The sequence below is a fragment of the Siniperca chuatsi genome, linkage group LG20, assembly GCF_020085105.1.
Source record: "Siniperca chuatsi isolate FFG_IHB_CAS linkage group LG20, ASM2008510v1, whole genome shotgun sequence".
Taxonomy (NCBI): Eukaryota; Metazoa; Chordata; class Actinopteri; order Centrarchiformes; family Sinipercidae; genus Siniperca; species Siniperca chuatsi.
Window position 1 is genome coordinate 8,021,433 of NC_058061.1, and position 23,711 is coordinate 8,045,143.

The 23,711-nt window shown below is 39.1% G+C and overlaps 1 protein-coding gene and 1 long non-coding RNA gene across 4 annotated transcripts in view; one reads left to right on the forward strand and one right to left on the reverse strand.

The window, feature by feature from the left end:
- Nucleotides 1-23,711, forward strand: part of LOC122867295 — a 26,858-nt gene continuing 3,147 nt past the window's right edge. For 2 of the 3 annotated variants that reach the window (XR_006375886.1, XR_006375887.1), the window contains exon 1: nt 19,706-20,783. This is a non-coding gene — a long non-coding RNA (uncharacterized LOC122867295). Of the gene's footprint in view, nt 36-19,705; nt 20,784-23,711 lie in introns of those variants that run through there. The other variant, XR_006375888.1, reaches the window with a different exon arrangement.
- Nucleotides 21,023-23,711, reverse strand: part of LOC122867293 (GTPase IMAP family member 8-like) — an 8,723-nt gene continuing 6,034 nt past the window's right edge. The window contains exon 5 of the mRNA XM_044177915.1: nt 21,023-23,634. Coding sequence (XP_044033850.1) covers nt 23,492-23,634 — 143 coding nt within the window. The 3' untranslated portion in view covers nt 21,023-23,491. The remainder of the gene's footprint in view (nt 23,635-23,711) is intronic.

Genomic DNA, 23,711 nt, shown 5'->3' on the forward strand with positions numbered 1-23,711 from the left:
CCCATGACCAGCAGGTAATATGGATAGGAGCTCAGGTAACCTTGTTTCTTTCTAGCTCCATACACTTTTTTTCATTTTCAAACTTGTAGTCTTCAGCCTCAACCGACGCAGTTCATCAAACTTCATGCAGCTCACTTTGGAGCAACAAAAGCGTTTATACAACTTTTTTCACATATGCAGTAGTACTCCCCAACACCTGTAAACAGACTTTGATGTGTAAAATTGGTGGAGTTCCCCTTAAACATGCAGCCTGTTCATGAAAACAATGTGAGAAGTGAATTGATATGTTTACTATATATACAATTCATGTTGGCAGACCAAACAAATACATTTGTTTTTAAAATATATTTTCATTTTATTACTTCTTCCTATCAAAATTATATTGAGAAAAGTTTACATTTATTGAAAAATTTAAAATCTAAACAACGCTACAGCAGGCCTTAGGCTGTAGTGCTCATTACGCAGCAGAAAACAAAATTGCTGAATGGATGAAAAAAGGAGATACAACCTTGACAATTTCATTACCAGTGTAGGGTAAAACATTTTAAGTTTGGCCTGAGACAGCGCCAGATTAAAGGTCATGCTGTTACTCAAATAAAAAGGGTTTACCCTTCTGTATGTATGGTGGTCACACTAACTTTAGTGTACTCAGGCTCTTGTCTCAACAAACAACTCTGTCTAAGCTGTATGTAAGTTTAACATCTATTAGCTTCAGCTGCACTTCACCAGGCTCAGCTGTCCTATGTCAGTTTTAGTTGCAGTTATGTATAAAGAGGAGCAGGTAGTGCAGTGTCACCCTCCCTTGTTCAATCAACACATTGAGTTTGACAGTAAAATGGTGTCAACTGGTTTAAACCAAAGAACTGCCATGATCTAGTACAAGACCAATACTTTGATCCACTTTCTGTTAGCTTCTTTGGTGCTAATAATTTGTTCCACAAAGCTATGATTTTATATCTGCATGTGACGTTTACAGAACTGCATGACCTGTATTTCTTTTATTTTCAAGTTTCAATGGAGAAACTGAATACTGGCAATATTGGTATTATTTTGTGTATGCAAACACTGCCAGTGACGTTTCATACATGAACATGTTTCTGTATCTGTAGTGCCTTCATTTGGAGGCTTTAGGAGATGTAAACAGGAAGTATAATGTTGCCATGGAGTCAATTAGCTGTGGGCTACAACTTGACGCCTGTTTTTTTTTAGCCTATATTTGTTTGCATTTTTGCAAATTGGCACCATTAAAAGTATGCTGAATTAGCTATTAGTGGTTCCTATTTGTAATGTACCCATGGATCTACAGACAACGATCACTGGATTACTTTGATACTGAAGAAACCTTAAAAACATGGAGAGTCTCAGGCAAGTTCTACAGTTATACAGAACATCTTTTTTTCTATGATTTCTAAGTGGATTTTTGGACATTTATTTGTGATGGGGAATCATGTGTATCATGTCTGTGTATTCAGAGTTATGACTCCAAGAAGGAATATGGTTTTTGACACTAATTTCGGCTCACGCCTCACGTCAGTTCGATGACTTAATTTCCCCATTTCACTAAGGAAAAAAATTCAGTTTGGATAAAAACGCTGAAAAATACATTTTGAAAAATCCAAAAATGCTATAGAATATACAGTATGTGTGGCACTGTACAGCACTTTGAGTAGATTTGTCAGAACTGAGGGTTTCATAGCTACTGATTTATCCCCATGTTTTGCAAAACTAGTCATCACTAAAGTAATTTTGTTAAAAAAAAAAACAGGGAAAGAGACTCACTCTTTACAGGCTTTTTCAATGCAGCTGCTGAAGATGCATTTTGCAATGTGGAGAATATGTTTGATTTAACATGTAGCAAAGAGCACTGCAGTAACTTGACCTGAAAGTGTACATTTATACATGGATAAGTGTTTGTACTGTAAATCTGGTAATCATATATCGTCCATAACTACCACCCATGTTTACTAGTTTGTGAAGCCCCCAGTCAATATTGTGTTATGATGGTCAGTCTGCAGTTTGTCCCTCTCCCACTAGATGTAAGCAGTGATACACTGGCCTGCCACATGCATTCACACAGCACATTCACTCCCACTCATTCACAGAAGTATTGACACACTGTCATCACTGCCACACAAGCGCACTCTTTTCACTTACACAGACAGCCTATTGTTGTCAAACTTTTCCTTTTAGCTTGAGGTGACAATTAAAAGTTTGACAGAGTTCTTGCTGAGGTAACAGGAAGGAGGAGACTCAGAAATTCCTGCAGAATAGAGCAGAGAAAAGGTGATGAATCAATAGCCATTACCTTTCACGTACACTGCTCTCTGGTACATGGAGAGTACATTTAATGGTTCTTTTATGTCAGTGTGTCTTTTATGTTTGTCTTGCTATCCTTTTGAAAACCAGTGACCTGAATTCGGGATTTGGATATTGTTGTAATTTTTACTGGTCCTCTTTCCTCACTTCTCCTTGAATGTGTATCAAGGATTAAGTTTAGCATCTATCTATCTAAAATATATTCTAAAATAATGCCAAATAATCTGAATAATCAGTGATTGGCAAGAGTTAAAAAGTTGTCTAATGTACTTTCACATCTCTGGCATCTTTGCTTAGAAGAAACTTCTAACTTCATATCAGAAGTGAGGAGTTTGCAGTAAAGCTTACAACTATCCTTTGGACTTGATTTGAAGACAGGCAGCATTTCAGGAGTACCTGGAAGCCAGCTAGACTTCACAGAAAATGATGCTAGGGTGCAAAATTGTGGTTCCGTTGCTGCTGCATGTGGCTGGAGAAGATGCACTTAAAGGGTGAAATTCTTGTTGGCAAATGCATAACATGACTGCGCTTACATAATAAGAAGATTGAATGGTACTGCAGTCCAAGATAGGACTTGACATATGAACAATACAAGTTTATTAGAGACGTTTAGATGAGATGTGTATGAATTCATAAAATAGGCAAAGTTGTGTAAATTTGATGTCACAGAGGCATCTCAAATTAGAGACAGAATAGTGAGTGGGATCATTTCTTATTTAATGAACGAGGCGTCGCTAAGAGAAGCTGATATCTCTCATAAAAATGTCATCAGCATTTGTCAAGCATCGAGACCACCACAGCCCAGCTAAAAGAAATGCGTGACGAAGATATTAACATGCAAACACACGAGAGCAAACATGTAGATGTAATTAAAAAAAAAACACTAAGCGTAAAAACAAAGACAAACTGAAAAGTTCAAAAGCAATGATGTGGAAAAGGACACGCACCATGTACTTGTCAAGCATTTGTTGGTGTAGTATAGGCAAATTATATAAGGATGAGACAAAAACAAGACTTAAGGGGCCAGTATACTCCGTCAGGAGTGCTTGTCAGATGGTTGAATAGCTTTGGAAACCCCCTTCCCCCACACTTTCAGACGTCAGATTAGGGTGGGCTGTGACCGAATATTTCTGTAACAAAACCATTGCTCCAACATTCTCACTTCACGCCGTGATTTGCCCGCTGTGCGGAGGTGAGAAAGGAGCCAGGCACTGAACTTCTCTATCTAGCTCTCTTTTTTCATTCTTGGCACAACTATTTCTGTCACTTTTCATGTGAACAACTGAGTGCAACACTATGAATGCCTTCCAGGAGAGATTATCTTAAAATGTGCCCATATTTAAACGCTATTGTGTCACACCCCTCTCTATGACGGCCCATTTTTCATTCTGCCTTTAAGTGTGGCCGTTCCGATCAGGTATTAACACTTTTGATCGTCGTTTGGTCCACTTCTTTTCTAGTATAACCCGGCCCTTAGAGTCTAAAGCCATGGTCTGGGCTCTGTGAGGCTGTACTTAGACACAGCAATGCTTTGAGCAGTCTGCAAGTGGTGGTGAAGGAAAAGGTAAAGCCAATATTAGGCCTGAAAGCTTGTGTTGAAATGAAGTGGGTCAACAGAATAAATGGAGATGGTGCAATTAACAAAGATTACAACACAGGTGACTCAAAATACAAGGACGTTTTTCAGGGCGTGGGCTGGCTGGAAGGAGAACAAACCACTGGAAGAAACTGCAGTACTAAAAGTTCACACTTTAAGAAAAATCACTGCCGACTGAGGGATAAACTGACAGAAGAACTGCTGATTGGACAAAATTGGAGTTGTTGAGAAGATTGATGAGACCACTGAATGAGAAAATGCAACTGTTGTACAAGGAAATCCAACTGGGAGTCTCAGAATTTGTCTTGATCCACAAAATCTAAATTCAGCAATAAAACGAGAACGCTATCAACATCCAATGGTAGATGAAATCACATGTAATTAGCACATGATAATTATCTCTCAATAACACACAAGTGAAGGTAATCAAGAACACCTCAACTCCTGAATGCAAAAAGAGTTGGAGCTCAGCCAGGAAGGTGTGATGTGGCACTGTGCGAATGAGCATGAAGGGAAAACATTGCTCACTTTAACACCTGTACTGAAATACTATGACGTCAAGCTACCTGTGAAATTGTGGATTAGGAGCAGGAAGGAAGGGCAGCTGTGAGCCGTGGGTGAAACAGCACAGTGCTTTAATCAGTTTTTCATTGGAAAAGATTTTGAATCTTAATAATAAACCACTTATTATATTTTTAAAAAGACACTCAGCAGAGGACATCTAAGTCTCAGCTTGTCAAGCTCAGCTCTACCTTGTCAGACTTGGCTCAACTTTAATCAGTTTAAGCTTTACTTTGTCACACTTAGCTCAACATTCATTAGCTTTAGCTGCACTTTGTCAGCTTCAGGTATACTTCTTCACTCTCAGCTGTCATCTTCAACTGTGGCTCATCAACTTCAGCTACTTTATTTGGTCCAAATTTCATTAGTGCTAATTTCAGCATGCTAACAGTTGTATTAATAAAATGTGCACCATAAGCATTGGGTTAAAATAATTTTAAAGGTAAATGCATAATGAGTAGGATTTTCCCCAAAAAACAGTATATAGACTCATACAAAAATAATCTGTGTGTGTCTATATCTGCAGAGACCCTGCCCTCTGCCTGTATTTTCTTATTTTCTTATTATTTTGCTGTGTTCGGGACGTTTCTGGGCGTCAACCTTTGGGCAGGGTGTGAGGTAGGGACGCTATAAAAACGTAGCGACCAGGTTACATCGCTGTCTCCGTCTCTCTCCTCTGCTCTCTGTCTGTGTCATGGATGTATAAAGAGCTGCAGGTCTGTGTGTCTGTTTGATCGAGGGCGGGGCTGAGCTTCACACACCCGCAGAGCAGAGGCCACAGCGGACAGGATGAAGCGTGGCTTTGGCAGCATTCACACAAAATCCGGCATGTTTATTTGTGTTTTAGAACGTAACCGCCGTGAAACAATCCGAAAATAACGTTCTATTTCTCTGATTCATTGCTTTGTTCGATCCCTCTCTTCATTCACCCTCTAGCTTGCTCGATCACCGCTGCTCTCGCTCTCTCTCTCTTGCTCGTTGAGGGGCCAACTTTGAATTGTGTGTTTACTAACAGCAACCGACAAATCCTACTCATTATGCCTGTAAGGTTAGGGCAGTGGTTCTCAAACTTTTTCTGTCAAGCCCTCCCACCCCAGCAAAAGGGGATTTCATTTTGATCAATTAATCATTAACAATGTGGCCGATTGAAATAAACAAAAGATTCAGGTTAGCAAAATAGCTTTGCTAGCATCAGAGCACTTTTGTTTGTTTATGTCACTACATGAATCATATTCATGCAACGTTAGGTCTGCTCAACATCCACGTAGTGGCTCTACGCCGCCCAGTCTGAGAACCACAGGGGATCTTCGTCTTCATGTTTAAAGCAGAAGTTCAACATTTTGGCAAATATATGCTTATTCGCTTTCTGGCTGAAAGTTACATGAGAATATTGATACCTCTCTCATGTCAGTATGGTAAATATGAAGCTACAACCAGCAGCCGGTTAGTTTAGCTTAGGATAAAGACTGAAAACAGGGGGAAACAGCTAGTTTCTTGGCTCTAACAAGTTGCCAGGCAACCAGCAGCAACTCCAGGAAGTGACTGTGCCTGGTTAAGAAATAGTGCACCACATGACCACCCATAAAAATGGTGAATGGACGTTTTTATCCTTCGGTTTTTGTACGGATTAAACAAACAAGATATAACATGTTAATTAATGAGCTTTAGAGGTGCTGGAAGGCGAATTCTGTTACTGCTAATGTTCGAGCATGCAGACAATTAAGAAACACTAAGACATACACTAAGACAGATGGTGTAGAGAGGAGGAGCCAGGCTCCTTTAGGAGCATTCAGGACTACTGGAATTACAAAGAAAAGATAATGAGCTGTTATAGGATTCTCTTCAACGGAGATAGAAGCCCTGTATACACCTGGCATTAACATGCGTCTTGGGTGATCTGATCACAGGTGGACAGCTCTAAGTACTGGTGTGAATGCACCTAAGAAGCATTGAGGGCACATTGAGATCTGTTCGCTCATATCACATTTGGAGGTGGTCGGCCAGGAAGAGGAGGTTTGATAATAATCCTGTTTTTGGGATTGTGGTGGACCAATTAAAAATTCTCAGAATTGTGTGGATTTTGTCATATCACATAAAGCCCACACTTCCTGCAGTTAAATTAAGTTTCAAATATCTCATTCATGCTAAAGAAAACATACACACATGTTAGTGATCCCTAACTTGCATTTTTTTTAACCTGTGAAATACAGCTCAGCACCTTATGGGAAGGCGTCTGAGAACAGATTCATTCACGCAGCAAAAAAGCCAATGACAGCACACACAGTAACCAAATAGATGCTGAAAATCAGCTTGAGAAGCTCTCTACTGAAGATAACATGTCAAGAAGGAAGCTGGACTCCTGTGGAAGTTAAAAGAACAACTGCTGATCGTACATAGTGCAAACTCCAGCTGGGCAAGTCCAAAATACAGAAAATCCCTTTTTAAAACGAATGAGCTACAAAAATCCAAGGATAAGACTGAGAACCCAAATCAAAACATACTGGTAATACAGGGGCAAAATCCTAGCCACATCACGCAGAGAGACATGTGTGGTCCTGTGACTCAGTCAGCACTTCAAACTCTTGAGTGGGAAAATAGCTAGAAAACTGTTGAGGTTAGGAAAAGGAAAATGGATGAAAAGTTACAAACGGTAAATCAACCTTATGAGATGCTAAGTGCTCCAAATTAAACAAGAAAAACTACCCCAATCAACAGGACAACATCATTTGGCTGTCTTCCAAAACCATTACAAATCACTGTTACAAAAAAGCATGTTTGATGATGTGACAACACCATGGTTAAGGTTTGGTTAGGTTTTGGCACAAAAACAACTTGGTTAGAGTTAGGGATACATTGCCATTTGGGTTCAAACAACTACTTGGTCAGGAAACAATCATGGTCATAGTTATAAGAAACCAACGTTGACCATCTGCCATCTGCATACTTTGTAGCTATATAACAACATCACACTATTTCCTTCTTTGCTACTGACAGAAACTGCCATAATTCCTACCGTGGCTTTTTTTTTTTTTAGCATTTGCTGAAACGACTTATGATGACCGCCCACCTCCATTATGAATGCTGGCTGTATCAGACCTGCCAAAACTTCATTCAAGAGTCCATGAACCACACCTTGGACTGTTTGGACGTTTAAACTGGCTTGCTGCATCCAAAAGCCAAATTATTCCACCTCGTCCCCATGGACTGCTCATGTCACTCAACAACACAAGCTATTGCTGAGCTTGAAATTGGTATATTTTCTCTGGCTCTGTATGCGTGACTGTTTGTTTAGTACTGTTTGTATGTCTTGTTAGACTTGACTCTGACTGGCAGCCCAACCTGTCAAACCACTACAGACTGATGCTGTTGTTTGTCTTGGGAGGCCAGTCTCAAAATCGTGAGATAATCGAACTCTTGACTTATTTTCTCACAGTTTTGACTGAGCAAGGCAATGTGTTGGTAACAGTATTCATAAATTATTATTGTTGTCAATTTTAACTCCCAATGAGTAGGCTATTTTTTTGTTTTGTTATTTCCAACATGTTTTTTTTCCCTTCACATGCCATATGTTTTTCTTTTTATCTATCTATCTATCACCCCACTATCTTTATTTTCTCTTCCCTTCTCTCTGCTCCTCTCCTCTTGGTGTTGGTACCGGCGGCATGTGTCGTGTCTGACGCCCGAGCAGCGTCACGGAGAGGAGGCGCACGTGCGGAGGACTCACGTGCGGTGTGGTGGCAGACGCCTGCCTCTCTGTAGGGGAGTCATCGTGGGCTAAAAATAGCCCATCAGCGGAGGAGGGAGAGGAGCTGGAGAAGACTATAGCGGAGAGAAATAGAAATTTAGGGGTTATTTTTAGTCTGTGCGCCCCTCTGCTGCATCCCAGGCGTGACTTCTGCCCTGTAAAAAACCTTTTCGCCTTTTTCATTTATTGGTCTATTTTTGTCTGTGTGCACCCTCCCTGGCTTCTAACCTTTGCTCAGTTGAACTAAGAGTTGTTTTTCGTCCAGCAAGCTATGACCATCGTAACTTAAAGAGCTCATAATACCTTATTACCCCACTAGAACACTGCACTCCCAGAATGCAGTGTTACTGGTGGTTCCTGGAGTCTCCTTAAGTAGGATGGGAGCCAGAACCTTCAGCAATCAAGCTCCTCTCCTGTGGAATCAGGTCCCAGTTTGCGTTCGGGAGGCAGATACCATCTCCACATTTAAGAGTAGGCTTAATACTTTAAAACCAGCTTTTAGTTATGTTGCTATAGGCCTAGGCTGCCGGGAGACTTCCCATGATGCACCTCTCTCCTCTCTCCTCCTCTCCCTTTGTAACATCCCAGAGAGACAGCACTGTTACCATAGCAACCATGACTCACCCATTAGCCTACGTACACGGACTGGGTTATTCATTCTCTCCTCCATTCATTAATCAATTAATTAATTCAGTCACTAATTCACACATTGCATTTTCTATGTATTCTTTCTTTTTCATTGTCTCTCTCCCTCACTCATTGATGTTTTTGGTATACTTGTGAGGACACTGCATTGACCAGAAAAACAGAAACCATTATACACTTTAATGAAATCCAATACAATAGTCCTGTAATATAAAGTCCTACTAGCTTTATGATACAATGTCAGAGATGTTGATTCAACCCTTTGGCAATTTTAGTGCTGTAGTTATGGTTATTGATGCATTGGGACGGCATTAGGCCTATATTGCAAGATGTTTCAACAACACTTGAGTTTAGACTATTTTGTTACATATTCTGTTCCCTAGGGTCGGGGATGAACTTCCATTCTCAAAAGGAAAGTAGTCAGTAGTAGTCTCAGCAAAAACTGAACATTTTATGCAAGGTAGTTTTTATTGCAGGGTTCTTGCAGTGAATTGCATTACATTATGGAGTTTTTCTATATTTCTGGTCACTCAAGGTACATTTATTCTGTGGAAACTTAAGCTGCAGTCACATTGCCAGTGGTGTAACTGAAACAAGTAAAATCCCTGCATTGAATACATTATAGGCATTGCAGGAATGTATGTGAATTGAAGAGGAAAACAAATGTAATGTGTGCATAACTCCACAAACCCAAAAACCTTGCATTATTTTCCACAGAATAAAAGTCAGAACACCCTTTCAGGGGTTTTGATGACATTTTCTGCAGCAGTTCATCTGTGATTCCAGAGCAAGTAAATATATTTTTTCTTTGTGAAATCATCTCCCCTGCTATGCTTGCTGACAGACAGAGCTTGAGGAGATTTAATGCAGGCTACACAGTTATGCACTAAATAACAACAACATGGGAATAGCTGGGAGATATGCGAACAAGCAGTAATCACTGTAATTATTATCAGAATCACCGCTTTTGATTTCAGCCCTCGGCAGCACACTCAGCAGCACGGTCCCCTCTTTGTGTGTGTGTGTGTGTGTGTGTGTGTGTGTGCACGATGAAAGTATTCCACTCTTCTATTAAGGACCCTCAGTTGGACATTAACCCTTAATCTGTCACAATAATGCTTGATGCCAAGGCCACCCACTCTCTCGACGCATAATGGATCTCTTCCTTTGTCTCTCTCTTTTTTCCCAACTTATTTTCCACTCTTCCTCTGTCTCTTCCTCTTCCACTCTTAAGTCATTCTTTCTCTCATTCTCTCTGACTCTTTGGCTCTCTTGTGTGCATTTACAATCCTCCCTATTTGTCTCCATGTTCTGTTCCCTTTCAATCATCCTCTCCATTTCTCTCCTCCAACATCTCATATCTCCCCGCTTCATCCCTCCAGATCCGGTAGCTTAACTGTTCCCTGTCACTCATGTAGCAGCTCCAGCCAGAGGGCACATTATTAATAATATACTGAAACAATCAATTGAAACATTACCTGAGGGGTAAAAAATTACTGCATTTTTTAATGTCAGACAAAATGAGCAAAGTGGTCAGATGAGACCCAGCTGACTCGTCAAGTTCAGTGCCAACATTTGTAAGTAATTATTCCTAATCTAGCCATATAGTAAATGGCAGCTACAGTATGGTTAAAATTAAGCAACTGAAAGTACTTGGTTAAACTTAAAGATTGTTGCCATGGTAAAAAAAAAAATCAACATCTATTGTTGGTCTGAGACATGACACAAACTCCATTCTCTGGTTTCATGCACTCCCACTAGTCTCTGTGTATTTTTTCCGTCTTTCATTCATTTCAGTTTAAGCCCATGCAAATTGAAGAATTCAAGAATGCATTTCATGTTGTGGTGTTCCAGGCCCCTTAAGCAGACTCACATGTCAAAGTTCGGCTTTGTTCAGCTTTTATCTGCAAATTCGGAAACTGTTGTCCATCTATCTAACTAACTCTGATTCTCCACCTCACGACTTACATCCAGTATCAATGTCAGTGCCAATGCAGGAAGTCATGTGCCCTATATGTAGCGAGGTGGAGAGTAAGGGTGTGGAGGTCGGGGCTGTGGATGAGTGTGTAGCATGTCAGATTTTTATGCAGGAGACACAAGGTTGTATGCTGTCACAGACCTGCAATTAACATTCACTGTGTTATTAACAGTCACCATTTTTTCCTATCCTTAATCAGTGTTTTTGTTGCCTAATCATACCCACAGTTTATTTGCCATAACCACCACCTTTCCTTAACCTTAACCATACCATGGTTGCCACGCGCAGATATTACAGAAAGTGAGGATTTTAAAATTGTTGGAAGTGGTCATAAAACAAAATTGGCAATAAAGGTTTTTCAGAATCGTCCAATATTGACGCTCTTGTCTAGCAATTGGGTTGTTACGTCAGATGTGTGATATCACATTTTTTGGGGGGTGTTTAGAATGGGGTCATGGGGTCAAGTCATTGGACTGAGGGCAAATGTGACTGCACTTTACCGCTATGGCACAGCCCGACCAAATGTAGTGAGGCTGCCAGGTGCCACTTAAAGCTACTTGTGGACAGATGAATCGTACTGTCAAGAGATTCCTCTGTTGCAGTTTGGGTTCACAAATAATACAGATCAGACTTCAGAAGCTACATCTGAAATGAAGCAAAACCTGGAAGCTAGTTAAGGCAGTCAGTTTCTCTGCTGCTTCTCTCACATAACACTCTACTCAAAATAACCAACAAACTGTTGGCAGTATAGCAGTGTACTTGAGATGTCAGTGCTCTACTCATTCTTTTGCTGCCATGCCTGCTGCCACACTGTTCATCTGAAAGCTACACTGTCACTCGCTGCTACTGTTGCCGTTGCTGCTGCTCACATAGCATTTAATAAGCCTCACCTCCACCCTGGATGTCTACGTTCCCCTTTGGGGGCAAGTTATTATCGTCACTCCCCACTCCCTGCTGTGCTAAGCCTTGTGTTTCCTAGTGGGGAGTGACGAGGTCAGGGTCTAGATGCTAAATATCAACACTGTACATATTCTACATTCACATAATAATCCGTTCCATGTGTGATCAGTTACCACGGCCCTATTCTCCACCCCATCCAGGTCACAATTCATTTATTTGGGCTTTGGAAGGATTCAGTGCTTCTCAGAGGAAATAAACGGAAAGTGGCTGTTTTGTGTAGCTTGTCGCATTTGGTCTGGCAATATCCTAACTTTTTTCCATGCTACATAAACAGTAAACTACTTACTGCACTGTAGATGTAAATTGTGTACAGCAGAATCATCCAACATGAGTGGAATTCCTAGAGATACTGGGCTGATGTAGCCACATGTTTTTCCATCATCTGTAGTGCTGCTTTTTCCTGGTTTTGTCAAGGGGTGACATAAGTTTGAGATTTGGGACTTGCAGGCAGTTTGATGCTCTGTGACAATACTGGCTACATCTGAGTGACTGACACAGCCGGCTCTTTTAGTCCTCATTGCTTGGTTGGCATTTCCTCCTCGAGAGAGCTTTATCTCTCCTCCTTAGTGCTTCCATCTTCCACTCATCTTTGCTGACCAGCTGAATTGCCCTCATCTCGATCCCCTATGGCACAGTCATAATTGGATGAACGGCAGGACACCATCCAGATTGTGGGTGCGTGTAGCATGCATGCCACATACTGTATACTGGGCCAATTTAATGTGGACTTAGTTCACTTAAAGGATTACATGAGGACATCAGTGCAGTATCCTGTGAACAAGGTTTAACAGGCTCAGTGTGACATGTACATTAGATCCCTACCTGATCTTCATACAGATGGACGATTATCTCTCATTTTCCCTTTCTCTCTTTTTGACCTGGTAGCCAAACTGTGTGTTATCTTTGGCTTTTTTAGCTGACTTGTCTGTTTAACCAAGTCAAGTTAGCTATCTGATTAACCCACAGGGATATACTGTGATCCTGTTGCAGCTCAAAAGGCTTTGCATGCCACATGCCACTTATTCGCTTTCTTGCTGAAAGTTAGATGAGAATGTATATCTAATGCTCACTAATTAACACATCATATCCGGTTTGTTAAATCCGTACAAAAAACGATGTGTAAAAACAACAAGTTGTGGTTTCATGTGGGTTCAACTCATCAAATACCAACGTTTTGTCACAACCCTTGGCGTCTCATACAGACACACAAGTAACCCTTGAGCATCTGTATGAGACGCACCAGGCTTTCAGTTAACTCCAATGTAAAATCATCCGCGGCAATATTAGATACCGGCTGTCCATTCACTCCAATATTAACCTGACCACAGCGCAACCAAAATTGTGGACATTTCTTTTATTCTCAGTGGAAAATGCAGTATTTTAAGATTCTGCATTAAAATGCATTTTGATAACATTTCTAGTGAGAAATGTGCATTTTATTTTCATAATCTTCGTTCAGTGAATGTATATGATCGCACTGCCTTTTTAATACGGTGGGGTTTATATACACATCGCTGTGATTGGGTAACACATCTGACACACCCACCAAACGAGAGAAAACATGCCTCAAAGCCCATTGCACTCCGTTGCACACTGTTTCCAGGAAATATGTTGTTCAACCCGGACGCCATAGCAAAATGGTGCACACCATTTTCAGACTGAACATGCCCCTGTTTTGGGCTGTCTGCCGTAAGTGGGCTTTATTCCATTTCAAATTTCTGCCTGTCGGCCATAACCTCAATCCAAACATGACTATCTCTGTTGAGAAAAGGCGTTTTATTGCCTGTGATGGTAAAATGTGATGTTGCACATTTAATTTTATATTTCCAAGAATATGTAGCTGAAGATATTTAATTATGAAATCACCTTTCTTAAGAAGGGGTTATCAAACTGGACTTTATATTTCACATCCCTCATTTAATCCCTGCACTTGTCACGTTCATATATATCGTCAAACTGGACTTTATATTGTGTATTGCATTCAACCTCAAATGTTATATAATTTAATTGTTTATGCACATGTCACATTTAATTTTTGCTCTTGTCTCCTTCATATACAGTATTTCATACACTTAATTTGTTTGTCCATAGCACAGTCCATATTTCCTTTGTAAAGTCAATATTTCATTTCAAGTTTTAAATCCCATTTCAAAACTTTTACTATTCCATTCTGTGAAATGTCAATTTGATTTTAATATTAGTCTACTTTGTTTATTTAATTATTATTATTATTACCTTACTTTTGTCTGTTATTATTCTTCTGTGTTGTGTTTTTTGAAAGCAAATGCCAAGACACATTCTTTGTATGCTTGCATTGGCTAATAAAACAGATTCTGATTGAACGGGCTATGTCAGGCAGACATAAAATCCCAAAACCAAGAAGATACAAAAAATCTCCAGGGTTGTGTAAATAGTAGCCTGTGCGTGCCTCAGTATTTGATGACCTGTGAATGAGAACGAGTTGGTCTTTTCAGCCATAAACCAAGCACTTCAGGCCTTCCTCCAAGCCTATAGTAAATGCCCTAGATTGTCAGCAATATTGTACAATAATCTCTGAAGGAGACTCATTTTGGTCACAAGTTCCACTAAAAAGGAAATTAAAAAAAGCTTAATTTTATATATTGGAGCTAAACGATATACATTGTTGGAAAGGTTGCGACCTGAAGAGTAAGATACGTCATGAAGATTCATCATGGCTCGTGCTTTGAGATACTGACCTTTGACCTTGGAGCATGTTTGAAGGTTTATAATCCAGCAACAAAAGAGGCTACAGACATGTGAACTGTTATAGAGAGCTCTTGACTTATCATGTGAGCATAGTCAACAACTGGGGGCATTGTCAAATAACACAAGTTAAGATAAATTGCATTGATCCCACACCGGGGAAATTCGCTTACAGCAGCTCAAGATTCAACACGTACAGGAAAAAGGTTGATAGATAAAAAAATACACATAAAATTAAAATAAAATAGAAATAGAGAATAGAAAATAAGAGCTACAAATACTATTTATACCTGTCATTTAAATAGATATATGTGATGGATAATGGTACAGAATACTTGCACAGACTTATACACACATGGTGTGTAGCATTATACTATTTATATAAATATTATATATATATGGATGTACTGCACAAAGATAAGATTTGATTGCACAGGATACAGCAGGAGGTAGTTGCAAAGTGTAAATACATTTAATTGCACAGAAAATTATTTCACAGCGTAAGTATAAATTAAAAGATATACTGTATATGTATATATAAGGATATGTATAGAGAATGATATATACATATATAGGAAGATATATTATAATATACGATACTATATATAGTATAGATATATATGAAGGACAGTTGCACAATATAAATATATATATATCAGAATCAGAATCACAAACTCCTTTGTTACAGCTGCTCACTATCATGTCAGTGCACACAGGAATAGAAGGAATAGAAGTACTAAGCAAATCAAAATATAATGCACTATAAAACAGGCAAGATAAATTAAATACAAAGTGGATAGAAGTATAAAATTAAAGTACAAAGTGGACTTACCGGTTGATGATAAGCATGTATGGTATGATAATGCAATGTAATAATATAAGCAATAAGTGATAGTGCATGTACTGTCAAGTTAAGTGTAGCTTATTAAGATTATTATGAGAAAGTGGATATTGCACAACAGTAATAGAAGTATGAATAAATGTCAATAAACAGGGAATTTTAAACTGAAAAGAGTATATTGCACAGGAGTATTAAACAGGGAACACAGGATAATAATAAATAAATAAATATATATATGGTTAAAATTTATTTTCACCCATTTAACAATTAGATATTTAAAATCTGATTACACAAATGTGTTTATCATCCCCTTAAAGTCCCCAGTGTACTCTCAATTCAGTATTTAAGTATTTAAAAATTACAATTCCCTAGAGATTTCTCTTGCAGCGGTGGGTAAGGATCATGGGTAATGTAGCCTAGCCTCCCGCTATCCAAAACTGACAACGAAAAATGTTATTTCTCAGAATGGAAGGAGAGCCAAGTCTTTATGCTAAGCTCAGCTAACCAGCTGCTGGCTGTAGCTTCATGTTTACCATCCAGAGATGAGAGTGGTATTGATCTTCTCATCCAACTCTCAGCAAGAAAGCAAATAATATTAATAATATTTCCCAAAATGTCTAACTTGTCCTTTAATCATTTACAGTAGCTTATCCACCAAAAATGAATCGCCAACTATTCTGAGAAACAGTTAATCATTTAAGAAAGAACAAATGGTGAACTGTTTCCAGCTTCTCAAATGTGAGGATTCGCTGCTTTTATCAGTTTTTTTGTCTCTACAAATTTTATGTCTTCTTGCTATGTACTGTTGGTCTGCCTAAAAAAAAGGTCCTGGGAATGATTTTCTAACATCTTATAGTCTAAATGATGCATTGATGAATTAAAAATCAATCGTGAAACTAATTGCTAGTTGCAAAACTAGTTTGGAGCTGCTTAGAGTGAGAAGGGGATTTGAATGTAAACACTGTAGTTTGTGCTGGAGGTATGAGGGGTTTGTGTGTGTACCTTATGTAAAGTATGAGCAAGTGGTAAAATCCTAATTAGATCTCATCTATGTCCTTTGTTTTGAAGAAATGTTTTTTGTTAAGAACATCAAAAGTCTCTCTAAAATGATGTTTGGATGAGGCTGTACTGTGCACCGCCTCCTGCTGCACCATTATGCTTCCTACCCTCAATACCATGACTGTGTTTTCTACCCCAGGGTCAGTCGGGAGCAGAAAGGCTTATCTAGTACAGCCTCTTTTGGCAAAATCTGTGTACCCTTTGACATTTACAGTTTTTACTTTTAAAGTCTCTGAAAGTCCATTTTTACTCTACATTTAAAATCTGCCCCCACCCCCCAACACACACACACACTCTTCAACCCCCTCTACCCCTTCCAAAACCTGATGATTATTTTTTTTATCTCCCTCATTCAGTCTCTCACCTAATCTGTTTTTACACACACATACACACAGAGAAAGACTCCAACTTGCTGTTTGTCAGCTTTGACATGCCCTCGTTCATCTCATCTGTCAGCTATATGAAATCACTTCCCCCACTGTGCCATTTTAATCTGTTGTATGCCATTTAATGCAATCCCTGCCTTTCATGTGAGAAGTACACAACGCAGCAAGATGCTTTTTTGTGGTATCTCCATCAAATGAAGACACATCAGCCATCATATTGTGATTAGTTGATGTCCTCTGTTTCATTCACTGCCATCCTCCAAGTCAGTACCTTGTACTATTTGTGTGAGTGTTGTCACGAAAGATGTGAACATGAACACACAAACAACATAATCCTGTGCAATCTTCTACACTTTCTACCTTTCTTTGTATAAAATTACATGATGAGCAGATAATCATCTTCTGCATCAATACTGCAAGTTACAATCACTTACATGCACACTGTACTTGTACACTCTTTAACCAACCAAACCTTCCATTTCCTGTCTTATTGCAGATATTCTCTGCTCTGCCCATCATGTTGTGTTTATTAGGTTTTTCCCTACAGAGTTCAAAGTCAAGGGTCTTTCTCTTCCTGTTAGGATCTGTTCTGTGATTGCAACATGACAGCGCCCATATGTGTGCCCATGGGCGTGTTGGTCTTAAAATGAGGTGTGGTCAGGTGCATTGTTGGCACATTGCTATCTTGAGGCAGCAGAAAGACAAAAACCTGGTCTAAAGTCAATGGCAGAATATTTTCCTGCTATTTAAAGGGCACATTATTCAGATAGTAAGATGTGGACATCTGCACAGTTGTTTTCACTGAGTTTTTCCTGACAGTTTTTCTGATAAGTGACGTTTTGCAAATCATGACTGTCCTCCCCATACAAATGGCAGCACTGGTTGTTTGTTGAAACTACCTGTATGTATTCAGTGGCAAAGCTTGAAGTAGCATCGTATTGTTATTCTGCTGTAAAAAGTCTTAGGAGGAGGTCGGAGGTGGATGGATTGGCATTCAAAGTGTTGTGTCACATCCCTTTTCCTTCCCTACAGGCAATGTTGTCTTTCTTAAGGCCCCACACATGATCAGCGGGAAAACCACTCTGTGCTGACTGTGCCATTGTTTTCCTATGGGGAGAGCGGTGGCGCCCAACTAGGTGGAAGCGTGATCCTTGGCGGGACGCACTGCTCGAAATCTCCAACGAGCGCTGCGCTCAAAGTTCAAAGTATTTCAACTTCGACCTTGGTTGCCGCTGACCTTTCAAAGCGCAACCAGTGAGATAACAGCTGTATGCAACGTAGCTAGAAGCAACACATGCAAGCAGGGAAGGTAGAGGGTGATGGAAAAAAACTCATACTGTGTGCTTTACAGTGTCCTGAACTCTATAACACAACATTTAAAATCATACCACGATCTCGCCAGGAAAAGTAATGCATGGTGAAATGTCAGCAGAAAGATGGGGCTACCAAATTTGTGAATAGGCATATAGCCAGAACTTAGCTAAATCCAATGCTATAGTTAGCTTAGTGCACTTTCTGATGAAATATACTTGCACTGCGCTTTGCCTCTGCAAGTGTCTGCACTATGTGCAACGCCCTACCTTGCGGCGAGCAAAGAGCACATTTTGTGATGGCAGCTTTATGGTGATCGTTAACTAGCCCTGACCAAATAGATTTACATGTAGTTGCTTAAATCGGCTATAATCAATATTTTTATATTAACAATGAATCATGTGATTACTTTTTTGTCAAAGGGGTCGCCCGTTGTGAGTAATGGCCACAGTTGAAATTACTTCTTTTATTTAATTATCTCAAGATAATTAATTTTTCAAATAAGAGAACAGGATAATTATCTTGTTCTTTTGAGAAAATTACCTTTTGTTCACTCACGATAACTAGTAATAAATAAAAAATGAACCTGTTGTCATGAGAAAACCACTTTGTTATGCTGAGATATCAAGATAATTAACTTCAATTAAGGGATATTAACAGGATTAAGGATGTGTTTAGACACTCGCAGTACTTGGTTATGGCACGATTAAAGAAAATAATTGCAATTGTTTGTGTGTGTGTGTGTTTGTTTGTTTTAACTGCCATTTTAACTGACTCACAACCCCTGTTGAACTGGATTTCTCCTTGAACTGCCTTTCCCAAGGTTTTGTCCTTTTTTACCCTGATGTCTTTCGTCAAGTATTTTTCTTGTGTTCTTAGAAAGGTTGTCTCTGGGTCATTGCTGTTGTGGGCCTCTAAAGCCCTTTGAGACAGTATTAGGGCTTTAATAATAAACTTGATTTGACCTGTGGCCACAAGCTTTGGGTAGTGACCAGAAGAAGGAGACGGACAGACTCACCAGGAAGTGAAAACACTGCTATCTGACTTAATATTATCATCTGACTGAGCACAAAGGGGACATTATTCTTAGTCTTTATCCTATGATCCTCACCTGTACACATGCTCTGTCTCATGAGACAACACTGACAACACTAGGAATTTCAGTGAGATACTGATGAAACCAAAGATTATGTGGACATATACAGTAGAGGTACTGTATGTACGCCTTACTCTATAATGTTATGTAATATAAGCAATAGACACTGTTACTGTTGACAGTGTGCAACACTGTCTCCCAAAATTTCGTTTATGTACAAGTCATGGTTTCCACACCTTAAACATTAAATTCTTATCAAAAACTTTCAAGGCCTTGATTTTTCCTTCAAATTCACAATCTTTCCAGGATTTCAAAGAACCCTGTGAACCCTGACAACTAATTTGCAACAGCAAATACGTTTTGAGAGAAACATAGTGCCATCCGCATTTTTTTTAAACATAATGACAAAGGTTTTTATGAGAAAATAGACTCAAAATGTTTATGCTGAATGCATCTGCAAAATGTTGAAAAACAATGTATCTCATTTGTTTCCCCCACAATATCCATACAATACGCATGATTCAACTTCTTTGTGTTTAGACACTCACAGCACTTGATTATGGTTATGGAACGATGGTGGTCTGGTTTAATATTGAAAAAGTCAACAATGACTTTAAGCACGACACAGGACGTGTTTACTTTATTAACATTTAACAGAGACAACAATCTTTTCCTTAATGTTGCCATTGAACATAATCCAGGCAGCATTTATTTTTTTCCTAAAAACAAATTAGTAGTATATGAGCATAATTTTTAGACAGGGTTGCTATGTGTAGTTCCTTTGTACCATCATGGAGTATCAAGTTGAAACATTTTCAACTCACATAAATGCATCGAAAAAGAGAGAACTAGTGTGTCCAGGAAAAAGTATTTTAAAAAGGCTCACTCTGTGGAGTCAACGGTCACAACAAAGAAAGAAAAGCCTTCTTCAGCCTGATTTCGGAGGCTTTTGTTTAAACATGCAAGTGTCATTCAATATGAAGGCTTTTATGATACTCAGGACTCAAAGTCTGCAGTGGAATTTTCTTTTCTCACACAGAGGCACCTTTGCCTCAGTTCATGCTACCTAGAATGAATCCATGTCTGTGTGATCCTCTCTTTCCGTTTACTCTATGCAATTGTGCTGCATTTAAGATTCACTTTGCGTTCAGTCTGAACACATATACTCTTAATCTTCCTGCATCCCTCAGTTACCTTAACTTTACTGTCTAAAATCCTTGGATGGTACATGAAGGTGTTTGCACCTAAATACGATAGTTTTTCAATGCATGTGTGCATGTTCACAGGTTTGTACCTTTGACTTTTTATCAAAGAACCAGATATTTTCTAACACATGATATTCATTTTTTTGTACTGATGATTTAACCAGAGTTTCATGCTGATTCAAGCCTTGAAGTGCTCCAACTGTGAGTCACGTAGCATTGTCTGTGGGAAAAATTAACTAAACTTTTACTTTCAGAACCAGCAGCAACTCTATATTGGTATCAACTAACTGAACTTTGGCCGATAGGACAATTGGACATAGGACAAGCACATCTGACCCCAAGACCTGCTGGTGCCATTTGTGAGTAGCTGTATTATTTTCTTTTAAATTAATTAATGTTGTGAACATCAACAAAAGTCTTTTATTTACTGTAGTTCTAAATGGAACAATTTGCTGATAACAGTTGATAATGTGAAAAGGGTAGCACAACATTTCTTCTTCCACTTTGAGCACTGGGGGTCAGTTGTCTTTAGTGACCTCATGACTGAGTGTGATCGCACATGCTGACACTTGTTTGTAACAAAAAAGAAACGATCCGATTCTTTTCAACAGCTCTTTGGTACAAACAAAGGGAATCATGTCGTACTCGACGAGAGCTGTTCTTTTTATTGTTGTGCCTGCCCTAAATCCACTTTTACGTGAACAGTGTACCAGTAACGTTACCACTCTAGTCACAAACTGTCTGCGAGTCGCAGCACGATAGAGGGTCCAATTGATTACTATCCTGGAGTATGCTTGTGTTGCATCAGTTGGGCGATGTTAAGTGTTGCATGAATTGCATTCAAGGCAAGGCAACTTTATTTACATAACACGTTTCATACAGAGGGTAAATTCAAAGTAGTAAAATCACTGACAAAGCAGACGGATGGCGTCACCTTGTGTAATGTTTACAGTGCAGATCATTGACATTAGCTCTGGCAATACGAGTATTTAGTGCTGCTCAACCTATTCCATACATACAAAATGAAATTATATTGGTGGGATGTCTAAATTTAAATCCGATCATTATCCTTGTGATTATTTCACAGATAAACCTAGTAACCCCCGCCCCCTAAAAAAAAAACTGAAAAAAAAAAACGTTTATGTGTGCGTGCGTTAGAGACAGAGGAATGTTTAAGGAGGCATTTATATGGTGAATTCAAAGCATACATCATAGTAAGTGGTAAACTGATGTCACTATGACGGTCCTGCTGAAGCTCAAGGGCCTCAGTAGGATTCAAGTACAAACTCCCAACAAGATAGATAGAAGAATAGCTAGATTTAAAAAAAATAATAATAATACGACAAAAAAAAAACAAAGAAAGAAAAGCCAGGGTCATCTGGAAAATCATTCAACAGTACGTGAGTGTTTGCTTTTTGATATGGGACTGAAGAGATTGAGCAAACTGCCTCAAAACCAAATTAAAGTATTGTTTTGTAATCATAATCCTGTTGGTCCAAACCTCAGAGCTTTGCAATATTTTGAATGTTTTTGATGTTCACTAGTGAGAGAATTATTATTTTTTTCTTGTGTTTAATCTTCTTATCATTATCTTTTAAGCTTTTCCTTTGTTGCATGCACTGCATTGTCTCAGTAACCAGTCAGCAAAAAGCCTCCTTAAAATGTTATAAAATAATTGTGAGATACAGTGCTTAAGCTGTGAGATGTGAGATTCATACTGATTCAGTTTTAGTTGTCTAAGTCGTCAGAATAATAAAACATCATTGGAATATTTTGCTGATGGTTCCCAAAATGTCTTGCATTCTTTTCTAAAAAAAAAAAAAAAAAAAAATTCTCCTGGAATTCCAAAAACTAAACTATTTCTTCCGGGTAGCGGTGATTACATCACATCGCTGTTGTCACAAAATCATTCTGGGACAAAGTGACACTCGCGTGTCCACAATGTGGAGTACATACTGATCATCTGATAAAGGAGTGTCTTTGACTCCTCCACATCAGTCTCTGTCATTTCTGTGCTAGGCTTTTATGATCTGATACTTATCTTAATTACATTCTTTCCTTAATTATACAACTTACAGTGCACATTTTAGGCCTGCTTTAAAATTAGTGAAGCAGTTTCGAAATGTCTTACAGCTAAAGCTCTGCATTAAGAAAATATTAATATATAAAAAATATAATAATAAGAGTGTTAGTATGCTGTTCTAGACAGGATTTAGACACTTGATAATCTCAAGCGTGAACAAAATACTGCACTGTAGAGGTGTGCTTCACCTGCAAAATGTCTTTTGATTAAATGTGAAACGACTGCTCTGCGTGCATTGTTCACTGCTGCTTGCCGTCATATAATTAACTGAAGCTGCTACTTTTATTTTGCGGCACAGTGGGTCACTGGCGCACAATGCTGTGTAGACAGTTTTAACGGAGCACAGTGGTGCGTCTTTGACAGCTGTCATTCCAGGAGAAAACATCTTATTCGTAGCCAACACCTTTTAATCAAACTACCTGGATTTTCCTGGCTCTGCTGGTCCTTACTTTACTGTAATTTCAGGGTTTAAATCATTTGTTCGATTGTTTATCATTACTCTCCTTTTGTTAAACCAACTGACTCACTGACTACTACATGACTGGAGTTGAGGGCGCACTCAGTATCTGTATCCCAGTTATGAATCTTCTCCTGGTGTGGATTGTATTATGATGTTTGTATGAATCATAAGCATCCAGGCTATTCATTCATCACTCTTACACAGCGGTGTGAGCAAATTACCTGCGGGGTCACAAAATAAGTGGCAGCCAGCAGGTTAATGAAATGACAGCGAACATCATTCCCCAGTAGAGTGTCTTTCTACAGTCTGTTATCTTCTCTCAGTATCAGGTGTTTAGAGCAGAGTGGACAGTGGGGTTTTTATTTTAAAACTAGGAAAAGTAGGAAGGGCATCTTAAATTAATTTCATGAATTCTTTTAAAAAGATTTCTTCCCCCTCTTTGGTGCCCCTCCAGCTAGTGGCACTGTAGACAACCCCCTGGCTCGCCCGTGAATAAAAACAGCTCTCCTTAAAGTAATTCTTTTTCATTGGAATTCTCTTCCTCCTGGCTCGCTGGTGGTAGAAGCTGACCCATACCCAGATGTATGTTGGGTTTTCAGCCACATTGTTACTTTTTCTCTCGATTTCAGCAGCTGATCACTATCTGGTTCGGAGGTGGCATTCCCATCTATGGTGGGGAAAAATAATTAGAATCTTAAATACAATACAAAACTGAACAAGGCAGAAGTTACTTGTACATACAGT